Below are 16,383 nucleotides of genomic sequence, written 5' to 3' on the forward strand. Positions count from 1 at the left end.
CCCCTTCCCCAAAGCCCCTGCCCCAACTCTGCCCCCTCCCTGCCCCTATTCCAACTCCTTCCCCAAAGTCCCTGCCCCAGCCCACCTCGTCCTCGCCTCCTCCCCTGAGCGTGCCATGTTCACGCTCCTCCCCCTCTCCTGGAGCAGCCAAACAGCTATTTGGCGGTGGCCGGGTGGAAAACGCTGGGAGGTAGGCAGAGGAGCGGGGACATGGCTCACTCGGTGGGAGGCGAGGAGGAGGTGAGGTGAGGCAGGGCGGGGAGCTTGGCTGCTGGTGGGTGCAGAGCACCCACTAATTTTTCTCCGTGGGGCTCCAGTCCCGGAGCACCCACGGAGTCGGCACCTATGCCCATCTCCCCAGCCGAGGACCCCAGTGCTGTACCATCCTGCCCTGTTCACATTTTGGCCAGTATATGGGTTTAATAGCTGGTCTGTCTCTCCCTCAATGTGAAGAGAACAATGCACACTTGTGTTAACCAAGCTGAGATTTTCCCCAAGGCACACTGGCTTAGATTAAAACATAAAACAAGTTTATTAGCTACTAAAAGATAGATTTTAAGTGATTATAAGTGATAGCAAACAGATCAAAGTAGATTACCATAAGAAATAAAACAAAAATGCAAACTGAGCTTAACATACTAGATAGATTGAATCATAGAATCATAGAATATCAGGGTTGGAAGGGACCCCTGAAGGTCATCTAGTCCAACCCCCTGCTCGAAGCAGGACCAATTCCCAGTTAAATCATCCCAGCCAGGGCTTTGTCAAGCCTGACCTTAAAAACCTCTAAGGAAGGAGATTCTACCACCTCCCTAGGTAACGCATTCCAGTGTTTCACCACCCTCTTAGTGAAAAAGTTTTTCCTAATATCCAATCTAAACCTCCCCCACTGCAACTTGAGACCATTACTCCTCGTTCTGTCATCTGCTACCATTGAGAACAGTCTAGAGCCATCCTCTTTGGAACCCCCTTTCAGGTAGTTGAAAGCAGCTATCAAATCCCCCCTCATTCTTCTCTTCTGCAGGCTAAACAATCCCAGCTCCCTCAGCCTCTCCTCATAAGTCATGTGTTCTAGACCCCTAATCATTTTTGTTGCCCTTCGCTGGACTCTCTCCAATTTATCCACATCCTTCTTGAAGTGTGGGGCCCAAAACTGGACACAGTACTCCAGATGAGGCCTCACCAATGTCGAATAGAGGGGAACGATCACGTCCCTCGATCTGCTCGCTATGCCCCTACTTATACATCCCAAAATGCCATTGGCCTTCTTGGCAACAAGGGCACACTGCTGACTCGTATCCAGCTTCTCGTCCACTGTCACCCCTAGGTCCTTTTCCGCAGAACTGCTGCCTAGCCATTCGGTCCCTAGTCTGTAGCGGTGCATTGGATTCTTCCATCCTAAGTGCAGGACCCTGCACTTATCCTTATTGAACCTCATCAGATTTCTTTTGGCCCAATCCTCCAATTTGTCTAGGTCCTTCTGTATCCTATCCCTCCCCTCCAGCGTATCTACCACTCCTCCCAGTTTAGTATCATCCGCAAATTTGCTGATGATGAATTAGCAATTTCAAATTTGAATATGAATTAGCAGTTTCTCACCCTGAGTGATGGTACAAGCAGGCTTGCAGATTCTTAAGGCACAAGCTGTATTTGCTTTGCAGCTTGGGTTCCCCAGGTTTTCATACACAGGCTAAAAATCCCTTTAGAAGATAAGAGAAGATAGAATCATAGAACTGGAAGGGACCTGGAGAGGTCATCTAGTCCAGTCCCCTGCACTCATGGCAGGACTAAGTATTATCTAGACCATTCCTGATGGATGTTTATCTAACCTGCTCTTAAAAATCTCCAATAATGGAGATTCCACAACCTCCCTGGGCAATTTATTCCAGGGCTTAACCACCCTGACAGTAAGTTTTTCCTAATGTCCAACCTAAACTTCCTTTGCTGCAATTTAAGCCCATTGCTTCTTGTCCGATCCTCAGAGATCAATTTTCTCCCTCCTCCTTGTACCAAACTTTTATGTAACTGAAAACTGTTATCATGTCCCCGCTCAGTCTTCTCTTCTTCAGACTAAACAAACCCATTTTTTTCATTCTTCCCTCGTAGGTCATGTTTTCTAGACCTTTAATAATTTTTCTTGCTCTTTGGACTTTCTCCGATTTGTCCACATCTTTCCTAAAATGTGGCACCCAGAACTGGACACAATACACCAGTTGAGGCCTAATCAGCATGGAATGGAGCGGAAGAATTACTTTTTGTGTCTTGCTTATGACACTCCTGCTAATACAGCCCAGAATGATGTTCGCTTTTTTGGCACCAGTGTTGCACTGTTGACTCATACGTGGTCCACTATGACCCCCAGATCCCTTTCCACAGTAATCCTTCCTAGGAGGTCACTTCCCATTTTGTGCCTGGGTCCAGCACTTCCCCCAGTTCAGTCTTTATTCCTGAGGTGTTTCCAGGAGTCCTCTTGTGTGGGAAGTGAAGAAGAACAGATGATGTCACTCCCTGTCTTATATAGCATTTGCATCTGGCGGGAACCCTTTGTTTTAAACTTGGTTCCCAGACCAGTTTAGTGGAAAAATACAGACACCCCAAAATGGAGTCCAGAGTCATGTGATCTGGTCACATGGCCTTGCATATTTTGTGAGTCACAGCAGCCATTACTTACAGGCTGTCTGGAGCGTTCACAGGAAGGCTCAGCTCTTCCATGGTCCATTGTCTTTGCTGATGGGCCATCAGCACTGTCTGGCTTCTTCCTTGTTGTACCTGAAAGGCTAGTTGTGGGTGTCACCCAGAGTAAGCACATTTGAAATACAGATACACAGTCAATATTCATACTTTCAGATACAGATGCATACAAATAGGATAATCATATTCAGCAATGAATGAAAACCAATGAAAACTTTTCCCATCTTGTACAAAATGCATCATCATTATGTCATAATCATATCATAATAACATCACTGTGAAGAACACGGGGTGCCGTGTCATAAGGTGTATTAAGCTCCTTGGGCGTGACACATTTGTCTCTCCTCATCTCTGCAGATGCTGGGCAGGATGGCTGCTGAGTCGTGGCTTCGAACCACACCAAGAGCAGAGAAGGTGGGTTTCACAGGGGGGTCGGAAGGAACTTGGAGCAGCAGCCCCGCATGCCCAGTGGGGTAGCAGCTCTCAGCAGCAGTGCAACAGAGATGCCTGCATCCCCCACTGTCTAGCAAGGCTCATGCTGCTTTCCCTTCTGTTCTTCCCCAGGAGAAGGAGGAGTGTGTCGACTGGTGGAGCAAGTTCTATGCTGCCACGGGGGATCTGGCAAAGAGCGGAGACTACCTGCAGACAGGGCTGGACAGCCTGAAGGTGTGCGCCTGGCTGGCAGTCACACATGGTAGAACCTGGACCGGGGGTTGCAGAGAGGTGTTTCCCCTCTGCTCTGGGGATGATGACTGCCCTGACCCAGGTGGAACCTGCCTTCTGACGGCCAGTGGGGTCCCCACAGCCAGCCAGTCTGGCCCTCAGACAGCTGGGCAAGGGAGCTATTTCTCCCCTTGCCCCGGGAGTTCTGTGGGGAATCAGAGCTGGTCTTTTCCTGGCTGGCCACAAGGGGTTTCCCTCAGTAGCTAGATTCCACAGTAGTCACAGCGGAGAGGCTGTGATGCTCGCAGCCAGATAGGCCTTGGCACATAAACAGGATGCCAAGTCCTTCCTCATTCCCTGTCCAGAACTGTATGTACATTGCAGTCATACAGCTGCCACGCTCCACCCCAGAAGTGGCTGCATTTCTGTGACAGGTGAAGTGGTTTAGGGATCAGTAATTCCCAGACCAGTCGGTGGGGCTCTATAAGACTCTAAGATATTGTAACAAATACATGGCCTCGTGACCGTGCTGCTCTCCGGGCTTCTCAGCAGCCTCATGGAGAGAGCTCAGAGCCCCTGCCCTACAAGCACAGCTAACAGTGGATCTCTTGTCTGCGGGATGGGGCGTATGACGCATTCACAGCTGGCCAGTTCTGATTGCATCCAACAGAGGACAATCAGGCACACCCTGCTAGCCTGGTCACTCACAATGGTGCCAGTGGAGGACAGTCCAGGCTCCTGGTGTAGAAATCTGCCTCTGGGGGATCCTGTTCCTCCCTGGCTCAGTACCAGCCCTTGCTGACCCCATGGCACAGACTCTGCACGACCAAGCTGTTAGTGTCCAAAGCCTGAGCCTGTGGTTCCTTGGCAGGTCTATCACTGTGAGTTGGAGGCCGTGCCGGAGTTCCAGGGCCTGCAGGATTTCTGCCAGACCTTCAGGCTGTACCGCGGGCGGGGGCGGGAGGCGGCCAGCGAAGACCCCCTGGTAGTTGGGGAATTCAAGGTGAGAACCAGGCGCCAGGTATTTGGCTTTTTGGGGGGTTTCATTGCGAAGCTCCCAGGGCATATCAACAAGGTCCTACCCCTAGGAGCAGCTGCCCCTCCACAGCCCAGTGTCTCTGTGTCCAGCCACCAGAGGAGCTGGACACGGGGGAGCAAAGGGGCTGGTCAGCTGAGGTCTAGTGACAAATACTCAACCTTCACCCAGTGCGGTGTGTGCCATCTTCAGAGTACAAAGCTCCCAGATCCCACTGTGGCATTACACCCCCATACTCATCATAGAGAGATTGTTATGATATGATTATGGCATAACCACGATGTAATAAGACCTGTGAGAGATCATTAGAAAGGTGATGATTTACTGGACATGATTATCCTATTTGTATGCCGGTATCGTTGCTGTATCTGAGGTTAGGAATATTGTCTATGCATCTATTACAAGTGTGTTTACACCTGGGGAGCGCCCACCAGACAGAATGCACTCAGTCTAGATGGCTGGCTGTCAGGAGGAGCCATTAGAGAGAACAATAGGTCTTAGAAGATGCTAATCTCCCCCTGGGGAGGCTTCCGAGGATGTTACAATCAGCCTCTGACTCATGGCTGCTATGGCCCTCCAGAGACATGTGACCAAGTCCCCTGATACTGGAATCCATCTTGGAATACCAGTGTTTTTTCACTGTCTGGCATGGGTACTAAATTTGGAGACAAACGGTTCCCACCGTGGGCAATAGCTATTTCAGGCAGGGGAGTGACATCATCTTGGTTCATTCTTCACTAACTCCCCACCCAAGGAAGAAAGCTGCTGGCAACACCTGAGAAAGAAAAAGATTGAGCTGGGATTGGAGGGCTGAGCCCAGACCTCAGATTGTGTGTTGGCTTTTATTTGCTAGGTAATCTGCTTTGATCTGTTTGCTATCCCTCGGAATCACTTAAAATCTATCTTTTGTAGTTAATCAACTTGATTTTGTTTTGTCAAAAGCCCAGTGTGTGGAATTCCTAATTGGGGGGCAAAAAGCTGTTGCAAATCTCTCAACACATTGCGGGAGGGAGTGAGTTTCATGAGCTTATGCTGTGCAATTCTCTGTGCAACATAAGATGGTACAATTTTGGGTTTGCACTCCAGAGGGGGATGGACACTTGAGTCCTGGGCAGTTCCTTAGCTGAGCATTCCCATGCAGAACTGAACTCAGCATCTGTGTGTGAGGCTGCAGTTGGGTGTATATGTGTGACGGGCTGGATCACAAAAACCCCCTGGGGGCTCCCAACTGATGTGCCAAGACTGCTTCTGCCCCTCCTTTCCTGCCCTCCCAGCTGGGGACTTCATCCCCTGCCTGGTTTGAGCCAGACCCACTAGCCTGCTGCAAACCGAAACCCAGGTCTGAACCACGTCCCCTAACAGCTGTAGGCTTAAACTGAAAGCAGCTGAAGAGGTGTTCCTGTCTTTAACACTCAGATGCTCAACTCCCAATGGGGTCCAAACCTAAATAAATCCATTTTACCTTGTATAAAGCTTATACACGGTAAACTCAAATTGTCCGCCCTCTGTAACACTGATAGAGAGATATGCACAGCTATTTGCCCCCCCCCAAGTATTAATACATACTCTCGGTTAATTAATAAGTAAAAAGTGATTTTAATAAATACAGAAAGTAGGATTTAAGTGGTTCAAGTAGTAACAGACAGAACAAAGTGAATTACCAAGCAAAATAAAATAGAACACGGAAGTCTATGTCTAATACTGTAAGAAAACCGAATACAGATAAAAACCTCACCCAGTAAGCTTCCTTTTACGTCTGGGTCCAGCAATCACTCACACCCCCTGTAGCTGCTGTCCTCTGTTCCACTTTCTGTCAGGTATCCTTGGGGGTGGAGAGGCTATCTCTTGAGCAAGCTGAAGACAAAATGGAGGGGTCTCCCACAGACTTAAATAGACTTTCATAGAATCATAGACTATCAGGGTTGGAAGGGACCTCAGGAGGTCATCTAGTCCAACCCCCTGCTCAAAGCAGGACCAATCCCCAACTAAATCATCCCAGCCAGAGCTTTGTCAAGCCTGACCTTAAAAACTTCTAAGGAAGGAGATTCCACCACCTCCCTAGGTAACGCATTCCAGTGCTTCACCACCCTCCTAGTGAAAAAGATTATCTTAATATCCAACCTAAACCTCCCCCACTGCAACTTGAGACCATTACTCCTTGTTCTGTCATCAGCTACCACTGAGAACAGTCTAGATCCATCCTCTTTGGAACCCCCTTTCAGGTAGTTGAAAGCAGCTATCAAATCCCCCCTCATTCTTCTCTTCCGCAGACTAAACAATCCCAGTTCCCTCAGCCTCTCCTCATAAGTCATGTGTTCCAGTCCCCTAATCATTTTTGTTGCCCTCCGCTGAACTCTTTCCAATTTTTCCACATCCTTCTTGTAATGTGGGGCCCAAAACTGGACACAGTACTCCAGATGAGGCCTCACCAGTATCGAATAGAGGGGAACGATCATGTCCCTCGATCTGCTGGGTCCTTTCTCTTGTGGGTGGAGACCCCCCCCTCCTATGCAATGTCCAGCTCTAAGATGGAGTTTTGGAGTCACATGGGCAAGTCACATGTCCATGCATGACTCAGTTTTTACAGGCAGCAGCCATTGCTTACCTGCTACCTTGAACGTCCTCATGTAGACTTCTTATGTGGATTGGAGCCTTCCAAGATGCTTTGTCCCTTAAGTGCTTCTTGATTGGGCACTTAATTTGCACATGCCTTTCTCAAGAAGCTGACCAAATGCTTTACAAAGGCTACTTAAAAATCAAGCAAGTACACAGCTATCATAAACCTACAGCTAAGGGTAGCATAAAATCCCTCCTTTGACTGTAAAGGGTTAAGAAGCTCAGATAACCTGGTTGGCACCTGACAAAAAGGACCAATAAGGGGAGAAGATACTTTCAAATCTGTGGGGGCAGGTTTTTGTTTTGGGTTTGGGTGTTCTCTCCGGAGACAAAGAGAGAGACCAAGCAAGTAATCTAGCTCCTAATGAATGATACATCTAAACTTACAGAAATAGTAAATAATAGCAAGGAAATGCGTTAGAGTATCTTTTGTTTTAGCTTGTGAATTTTCCCTGTGCTAAGAGGGAGGTTTATCCCTGTTTTTTGTAACTTTGAAGTTTTGCCTAGAGGGAAATCCTCTATGTTTTAAATCTTATTACCCTGTAAAATTACCTTCCATCCTGATTTTACAGAGGTGTTTCTTTTACATTTTTTTTCTTTATAATAAAGTTCTGTTTTTTAAGAATCTGATTGGTTTTTAGTGTCCTAAAAACCCAAGGGTCTGGTCTGTGCTCACCTGGTTTAACACCATATGGTTGGTAGATTATTCTCAAGCCTCCCCAGGAAAGGGGATGAAGGGGCTTGGGGGGATATTTTGGGGAAACAGGAACTCCAAGTGGTCTTTTTCCTGAATCTTTGTCGAACTCACTTGGTGGTGGCAGCAGTACTCATCCAAGGACAAGGAAGGATTTGTGCCTTGGAGAAGTTTTTGACCTAAGCTGGTAGAAATAAGCTTAGGGGGTCTTCCATGCAGGTCCCCACATCTGTACCCTAGAGTTCAGAGGGAGAGGGAACCCTGACAACAGCCAATATTCATAACTTTGAATAAAAAAATGATACATGCATACAAATAGGATGACTAGATTCAGTAGATCAGAACCTTTACAGAGATAGGTTACATGGTATATGTAGCATAAAACATATTCTAGTTATTCCATATATACATTCATAAGCATATTTCCATAGGGTACCATCACAGTATGTGCTGGATGGGGCTTGAGGGCTTGTCTCAGCAGTACAGTGTGAAAGGAAGCCCAGGCTGGTAGGTCAGGCAGGCTCAGTGGTACGCCAGTTCCAAGTGGCACCCTGGGGGAAACCCGTCACACCCGCCATCCAGGGCCAGGCATGCCAGCCGGCACCATGACCCTCCTCCATCGGCCCTGATCTCTGAGCATGGCCGCTGGCACGGTACCCAGCCGCTGCCTGCTCCGGTCTCTGAGCACAACAGCACGAGTAGCACCGTTCCCAACAGGGAATGGGCCCCAGATGCTCAGGGGACAAGACTCCGTCAATCCAGTATCTGAGCAGCTAGAAGTCACGTGGATTGGTTTGTTTGCAGGGACTCTTCCAGATCTACCCACTGCCGGAGGACCCCAGCTCCCCACCACCGCCACGCCAGTTCCAGGAGCTGCCCAAAAGCCAACCGCAGAAGTGTCTGGTCCGGGTTTACATCATCCGGGCCTTTAATCTCCCGCCAAAGGATAGGAACGGCCTGGTAATTGCCCAATTCCCAGGTCTTCTCACCCGCTTTGCACACTGCTTCCCCCCCACCCAGCACCCACTCCCTGTGGCACTGGGACAAAGCTCCTTGGGCTGGTGCACGGCCCTGGAAGAGTATCGACAGTGCCCTAATAAAGCCACGTCCGGGAGTTTCAGATCCGGGGTCACTACTGTGCTAAAAGCAGCCGCAGGGGTGCTGAGGGTGCGGCAGCTCCCCCTGGCTTGAAGTAGTAATAACAACCAAATACATGGGTTCCGCTTTCAGCACCCCACTCTAAAAATAGTTCCAGCCCCCCTGAGTGGCCACGTAGACATGCCTGCTTGGCTCTGACACCTGACGAAGGGAAGGGTCTCAGAGCCTGGGCTCCAGCCCCGCTGTCGCATGAGCCTGTAGACCAGCCCTGCAGCGTGGTGGTTTGCCGTGTGGCTGTACCCTAAGGGACCTGACAATCCAGAGTCCCACTCCTGGAGGCACTTGGCCAGTTCCAAGGGGTTAATTGCTACCCCAGCTCTGACTGATGCCACAGCCGTGTCCCAGCCGGCCCTGTTCCCGGGTCCTGTCGGGGAGAGATCAGCTTGTGCTCCTCAAGCTTCAGTCCAGTGCCTAGGCCCGTCTGACACAGCCTGGGAGCCCCTTTCCGGCTCCGCTTCCACCCCCCAATTCCTGGATGTGACAAGAACAGGGCGTGGCACTAGGGGGATGTTTATTAACTGCCCCTTCTTGGCTGTGCCCCTTGCAGTGTGATCCCTACGTGAGGGTCACCCTGGGCAAGAAGAAGCTGGGGGACAGAGACCAGTATCTGCCCAACACCCTGGAACCTGTCTTCGGCAGGTAAGTCCAGTCGGCAGCTCTCCAGAGCCCCAGGGCAGCTCAGGGTCTAAACCCTGCCCACCCCACCCTGAGCTCTGTGGATCACCGAGCAGCCTGGAGGGAACAGGTCAGAGCGAAGGGAACATGGCCTGGTAGCGGGCAAAAGATGGGGGCACACCCCTTCCCTCCAGGGTGCATACTCTCAGTGCCTGCGAGGATGGTGTCTGTAAGAGCCAGCTGAGGTCACTCAATTAGGGTGAACTGCAAACAGAATGGGGCAGACAAACGCCAAATGCTGGTGGATATTCCACTCCTTAGATTTACCCAGCCAGCCCAAAACAGCCTCTGTATCACCTCCCTGGTCACCCAGACGTCCAAACAACACAGTTCCCTTAAAGTAGCCAGCCTCAGGCCTCCATTCAGACACACCTGTCAGGTATGATAGTGATTACTGAAAATCTTGTCTCATCATATAAAAGAAAAGGGTCTTCCAATCCCAGAGGATCAGCCACACACCCAGGTCCAATTATAACTTAGATCTTACCCAAAATACACGCTTATAGCCAATCCTTGTTTACTAAACTAAAATTTATTAAAAAAGAAAAGAGAGAGAGTGTTGGTTAAAAGATCAAGATCCAGACAGACTTGAGTTCAATTCTTGAGGTTCAGATACAGAGCAGAGATGAGCTTGTAGTTGACAAAAGTCCTTTTAGAAATAGGTTTCAGAGTAGCAGCCGTGTTAGTCTGTATTCGCAAAAAGAAAAGGAGGACTTGTGGCACCTTAGAGACTAACCAATTTATTTGAGCATAAGCTTTCATGAGCACGAAAGCTTATGCTCAAATAAATTGGTTAGTCTCTAAGGTGCCACAAGTCCTCCTTTTCTTTTAGAAATAGTTCATCGGTTATAGTCCAATGTCCATATTCAGGGTGACTCCAGTCAGTGACTGGGGATCTCAATCCTTATGGCTCAGGGTTTCCCCTTCTTGAAACCCAGAGCAGATCAGAGATGAAGCAGGATCGTGTCCCAGGGTTTTTATACATTTCCAGCAGCCTTTTGGCCTGAGAAGACAAGAGGCTCAACTTCCCTTCTCCCAGACATCACAGGAATTAACCCAGGGTCATTTATCCAGTAAACCAGGGGTGGCCAACCTGAGCCTGCGAAGGAGCCAGAATTAACCCATGTGCCTTGCCAAAGAGCCCCAGTGATACGTCAGCAGACCCCCATCAGCTCCACCCCACCCGCTCCCAGCGCCTCCCGCCCACCGGCAGCCCCACTGCGCAGCACCTCCCCCTCCCTCCCCGCACCAACTGATCAGCTGTTCTGTGGGGTGCAGGAGGCTCCGGGGAGGAGGGGGAGCGAGGGCATGGCAGGCTCAGGGGAGGGGGCAGGAAGGGGTGGAGTGGGGGCAGGGCCAGGGGTTGAGCAGGGCGCCCCCCCCCGGCCCATTGGAAAGTTGGCACCTGTCGCTCCAGCCCCAGAGTCGGCGCCTAGACAAGGAGCCGCCTCTTAACTCCTGAAGAGCCGCACGTGGCTCCGGGGGCCCAGGTTGGCCTCCCCCGTGTTAGAGAGTTCAGACACCGGGTACCACAACCTTCCAAGAGCCAGAGAGACAAAGATACTATTGCACTCAAGTGGCTCCCTAAACGTTAATACCCCTCTTTTGATCTTTGACTCAAAGCCACAGCCATAGACAAGCCTCGTTTGCTTCATCAGAAGCCCTGAGCAAACAGCTCCCCTTCTTTTTCTGACAAGGCCCGCTGCAGTTCCCAGCTCTGTTCATTTCCATCTCTTCCTAACCCGTCTCTAAAGCTCGGCCCTGGGTCAGGTCAGTCGGGGAGTTCATTAACGCTTTCTGGCCCTGTCACCTTTCAATGAGATATTATATTACACTCCTAACGTCACACCCGGTAGTGGGCAAAAGGACAGGTGGGCACACCCCTTCCCTCCAGGGTGTATGCTCTCAGTGCGTTGGCAGAGACACCAGGCCGCCTTTTCAAAACAAGGCAGCAATGGATTAGTCATCTGGCTACAGAATCTGAGCCCCCTTAGGTTAGCAGAGGGTGGCTGAGAGGGGGAGCCGTGGAATTGACAAGGGGGTCAATTTCACCACTGGTAGGGTCCCTGTTTTGAAACTGAGGGTGGGGGTTCCAGCTGTGAGCCCCAGCAGCGCTCCCAGCCGGAGCCAGGTGCTGTCCGGGCTCTCAGCTCCCCACTGCCCACAGAGCTCCCCTGCCCGGGCCGCAGCCAGGCTCCAGCTGGGAGCTTGGCACCAAACCGAGAGCCTGGGCTCTCAGCCCCCCCACCCGGCCCTCCTGCCCCTGTTAAGTTGGTGCAAGTGCTCCAGGTGAGGACGTGCGCCACCGACAGACGGGGCAGGACAGTGTGAACATGAAAAACCACAGTAATTCCTGCAGTGCTGTAACACAGGTCAACACAGCTGTGTAGTGTGGACATGGCCTCTGTCTAGGTCAGAGCCCTGTGTCGCTGGGTGTGTCTACACTGCAGAATAATCCCCACAGCAGCAGCAAGTCTGGCTTTGGGGGGGGCGTCTCAGCCCGAGCTCCAGCCCACGTGGGAATGTCTGCGGGGCTGGTTAGCTCCACAGCACGACCCCTGTGATCCCGAGCCAGGCTCTGCGACTCGCTGCCGCTGGTGGGTTTTTACAGTGTAGATGCACAATGTGAGCTCAGCTCTTCCCCCAGCCACCTGCCTCCTGTCTCCTCCAGCTGGGCTTTGCTTCCCCGCAGAGAGGGGGAATCTCCTTCCTCATGGCTGTGCTCAGGAGCAGCGAATGTCCAGGCCTCATGTGCCATTCACAGGTGCAGGCTCCGGTCAGTTTGTGATGGCTCTGGGCCCTAACCAGGCTGCTGTGGGAGCCAAACGCCGGTCCCACCTCTTTACGATCAGTGCAGAGCCCAGAGGGAAACTGAGGGCACATAAACCCACATTCGGCCTGGAGCTTGGCCCTGCTGAGCCGTGCTCTGAATGTGCCGAGAAGCGTTTCCCTTGCAGTGTGCAGCTGGCTTGCGTGCAGAGGGGGCAGAGGTGGGATGGCTGGGCCTGTGTCAGGCCCGGCCCAGAGCTACAGAGCTGGAGTGTCTGGTGGCAGTAAAGCCCCAAGACCATCTCCTCCTGCCAGGGACTCGCTGTGCGGTGTGGCCTTTCCCCGGGCTCTGGGCCTCCCCAGTCCCCCAGGGCTCTGGCCCAGGCAGGTGGAAGGGCAGGAGGGAAGGCGGAGCTGAGGCCAAGAGCCCTCGGGCCGCAGAGCGAGCTCCCGTCCCTTTCTTTGCCCCTGCCCACCGTCCCATCAGGATATTTGAGCTCCAGTGCACCCTCCCACGGGAGAAGGACTTGCAGATCTCGCTCTTTGACTACGACCTCGTCCTCCCGGACCAGAAGATAGGGGACACCAGCATCGACCTGGAGAACCGAGTCCTGTCCCGCTTCCGGGCCAACTGCGGGCTGCCCCAGTCCTACTGCATGTGAGTGGCCAGCACCCTCCCCCACCTCCCCCCAGCTGGGCCAGGGCAAGGCCGGAGTCTCTCCCTGCCATCTGGGCTGTGGAGCTGGGGCAGAGCCTCCCCACCCAGAGGATTTCAGCCTGCGTCGGTGCCCAGGCCCTCGGGAGCCAGCCACCGTGACCCAGGCAGAGGCAGGCTCCTGGGTCTGCACAGTGGGTGTTGGGCCCTGTGTGATCGGGACACCAGGGCTAGATGCACCCCGGTACTTATCTGTCCCTGCTGCAGAAGTGATGGGGTCCCTTGGCCTCTCCCAGCAATACACAGGTCAGCCCACAGCAGGGGTCTGGCTCTGTGTGCACACAAATCTCCTCGCTCCCCAGGAAGCTGCAGGGGGCTGCTGTGCCGGACGAGGGGGGCAGAGGTTAGGGATGGGGAGAGCACTGGGGAACCCAGCATGGGGGCGCCAGTAAGGAGGGCAATGGTGCAGGGGTGAGAATCGGATGATGAGCATGGAGGAGGGCTCAGGGACAGACCAGTCCCAGCCTCACTTGCACTGGGGGTCACTCGGGAGCCCCCGCCCATGGTTAGAGCACAGGACAACCAGCCAGGAATTGAGATCTGCTCCCAGCAATGTCACTGCCCTGCTGGGCACCCTTGGGCGATCCCAGCCCTACTCTGTGCCTCAGTTTCCCCTCTGGGGACAATACTGCCCAGCCCTGACATGAGCTCCAGGGATGAAATGCACACACATTGCTGCCCATAGAGTGTGCCCTAATCCTGGCACAGCTGGCCCCGTGGGGTCAGAGAGCTGAGCCCAAGCTTCAGAGTAGCCGGTTAAAATGCACCCATCTCCCTGGCCTCACACTGATCCCTGCTGCCTCCCTTCCCCCACCCCCAGTTCTGGCCCCTGTCAGTGGCGAGACCAGCTCCTCCCCACCCAGTTACTGGAGAACTTTGCTAAGATGAAGAGTCTGGCCCTGCCTGAGTTCAGCGCAGACGGAGGCAAAGCCACCTTCATGGGCAGGGCCTTCCTGCTGGCGCAGTTTGGTGAGTGCCCAGAGTCCCCAGGAGAGACAAGTCAGACCCTGTCCCTGGGCGCTGGGGGCCCCTTGGCAGGACACGGGTTCCCGGGGCTGGGATACAGGGCTCTGTGGGCCCCTTGGCAGGACACGGGTTCCTGGGCACTGCGAGCCTCTGGGCGGGACACAGGGTTCCCAGGGCACTGCGAGCCCCGGGGTAAGACACGGGGTCCCTGCCATCAAAGGACTGCAGGGTTTCTCTATAGCTGTTTCCCGGCAGCCAGCCCATGCGGCGGGGGTCAGGACCCAGGCCCTGGGATTGGGATTTGGAGGCCCGGTTGCTGCAGGGAATGCGAGCTGGGCATGGCCCTGAGGACGCTGAGCAAGGAGCAACCTGAGTGGGCTGCACTGGGTGGGCGAGGCCCAGGGGCCCACTGGTGAATGGGGGGTGGGAGAGGATACTAAGGGAATCGGGGCAGCTGGGAGATGATGTTGGCAGAAGGGAGCGATGGGAACCCCCCCCCTTCCCCCCGTACCCCACGTCCCTCTGCTGTGCTTGGCTTCCCCGTCTCAGAGAGCAAGGTCCCTGCGCACGGTCACCTGGGCCCCCCGAGAGAGCGCCTCGCCTTGCATCTGCTCCGCACCTGCGGGCTGGTCCCCGAGCACCTGGAGACCAGGACGCTGCACCACAGCATCCAGCCCGGCATCGACCAGGTAGGGCACCAGAGCGGTGAGCCGGGCCCCACACCAGCACCTTGAGCCCCCAAAGCCACTGCAAGAGGATGTGGGGAAAACCGGGTCTGTCACATGGGATGAGGGCCCGTGTCCTTGGTGGGCTGCCCAGCGCGGAGCCAGGGCTGACGGTTACAGCCGGCGGGGCCAGTGGGAAGGGTGCAGGCAGCTCAGAGACCTGTGCCGTGAAACGGCTGCGTGAGCAGGACGCCCCGGGATCCCGGCTCCCCGGCTCTGTGGGTGCGGGTCTAGGCTGCCCCTCCCTGCGTGATGTGTTCACGCCGCGTGTGTACGCCCGGAAACGTGTGTGGGTGTGAGAGAGCTGGGCAGTGGGATGCATGCGCGTGTGTACGTGCAGGGTGGGGGTTATTTTGGCGGGGGGGACACATGGCCCCACACACCAGCTGGCCGAGAGCCCTGCAGGGGGCTGATGGAGCCGCGGGGGGAGGACGGGAGGTTGGTTGTTGTTTGAGGAGGCTGCATCCTCCCCCAGGCGCTGGAGCGGGAGGATCCCTCCCCAGGAACAGCAGCTCCTGCTGGCCCGGGTGGGAGCTCAGCCCCCAGGCCGCAGAGGAGCCCTGTGACATCCCTGGCCTGGCCAGTGGGGGAGCGAGACGGCCGGCGAGCGCTCAGGGGTGACACTGGCAGGGGGGCTCGGCGCAGGGCGAGGAGCCGGCCTGGGCTTGGGCTCGTGTCGACAAGTTGCCTGCTCCTGTCTGCTCGGCAGGGGAAGCTGCAGATGTGGGTGGACATTTTCCCAGAGAGCTTTGGCCCCCCAGGCCCTGCCTTCGACATCACCCCACGGAAGCCCAAACGGTGAGTGGGACAAATCCCTCGCTGCCCTGGGCAGGCGAACCCTGGCACACCACAAACCCAGCACGCCCCGGAGAGCACTGGGATCTCTGCGGCAGTGTGCAGCCCCACAGAGCCTGGCCACGCCCCAGCTCCCCAGCCTGGCACGGTGAGCACCGGGGCCATGCCCCAGCCCTGGCCATGCCCATCTGCAGCTCCTTCCCTGAGGTGTGACCCCTGCTTCGGGCACACTCTCCCCTTCAGTCCCGCGGGTTCGGGAGAGGTCAGTGGAGTCTCCCATTGCCCGGGGGCTCCCGGGTCCTCTGTGTTCTCCATGTTCCTGCGGCCCCAGCCAGCCCTCCAGAGCCCAGGCCCATAGGCAGCCTGAGCGCACCAGCCCCCAGCCCCCCCAGGCTGTGTCCAGCCTCCAACCAGCCAAAGCTGCCCGCGCTGCCCCTCCCTAGGCACGAGCTGCGCTGCATCGTCTGGAACACGCGGGACGTGGATCTGCAGGACACCAGCATCACGGGGCAGAGGATGAGCGACATCTATGTGAAAGGGTGAGGGCCTGCCGCCTGCACCCTCGGGCCCCAGGGAGCCCAGCCACGGGCCCTCGGCCAGGCCTGCCTGGGAAGCAGCCGACGCCCGGTGCGGATGAACGGGGCTGGAGCCAGTGACATGGAGGCTGAGAAAACGGATAGACTGAGAGCAGCAGCTCCTGTTCTATACTCTTCCCACATACAGCCCTGCTGGTGCCTGGCCCCTCAATTCCAGCCCGCAGCCCCTGGGGCTGCCCACCCCCTTCCCACCCTGCCGGTGCCCCTCGCTCCCGACCCGCAGCCCCCGGCTGTCCCTGCGGCTCCCCATCCCCACACCCTCCTTGCCGGTGCCCCTCGCTCCC

General features: G+C 54.6%; 1 protein-coding gene across 1 annotated transcript in view; it reads left to right on the top strand.

The window, feature by feature from the left end:
- FER1L5 (fer-1 like family member 5) overlaps positions 1–16,383 on the top strand; it is a 96,530-nt gene that overhangs the window by 65,561 nt on the left and 14,586 nt on the right. Inside the window, exons 37-46 of the mRNA XM_073324758.1 lie at positions 3,049–3,105; positions 3,223–3,357; positions 4,226–4,357; positions 8,505–8,660; positions 9,406–9,497; positions 12,790–12,960; positions 13,838–13,986; positions 14,533–14,672; positions 15,418–15,506; positions 15,947–16,042. Coding sequence (XP_073180859.1) covers positions 3,049–3,105; positions 3,223–3,357; positions 4,226–4,357; positions 8,505–8,660; positions 9,406–9,497; positions 12,790–12,960; positions 13,838–13,986; positions 14,533–14,672; positions 15,418–15,506; positions 15,947–16,042 — 1,217 coding nt within the window. The remainder of the gene's footprint in view (positions 1–3,048; positions 3,106–3,222; positions 3,358–4,225; positions 4,358–8,504; positions 8,661–9,405; positions 9,498–12,789; positions 12,961–13,837; positions 13,987–14,532; positions 14,673–15,417; positions 15,507–15,946; positions 16,043–16,383) is intronic.

Source organism: Lepidochelys kempii, chromosome 26, assembly GCF_965140265.1.
Source record: "Lepidochelys kempii isolate rLepKem1 chromosome 26, rLepKem1.hap2, whole genome shotgun sequence".
Lineage (NCBI taxonomy): Eukaryota > Metazoa > Chordata > Testudines > Cheloniidae > Lepidochelys > Lepidochelys kempii.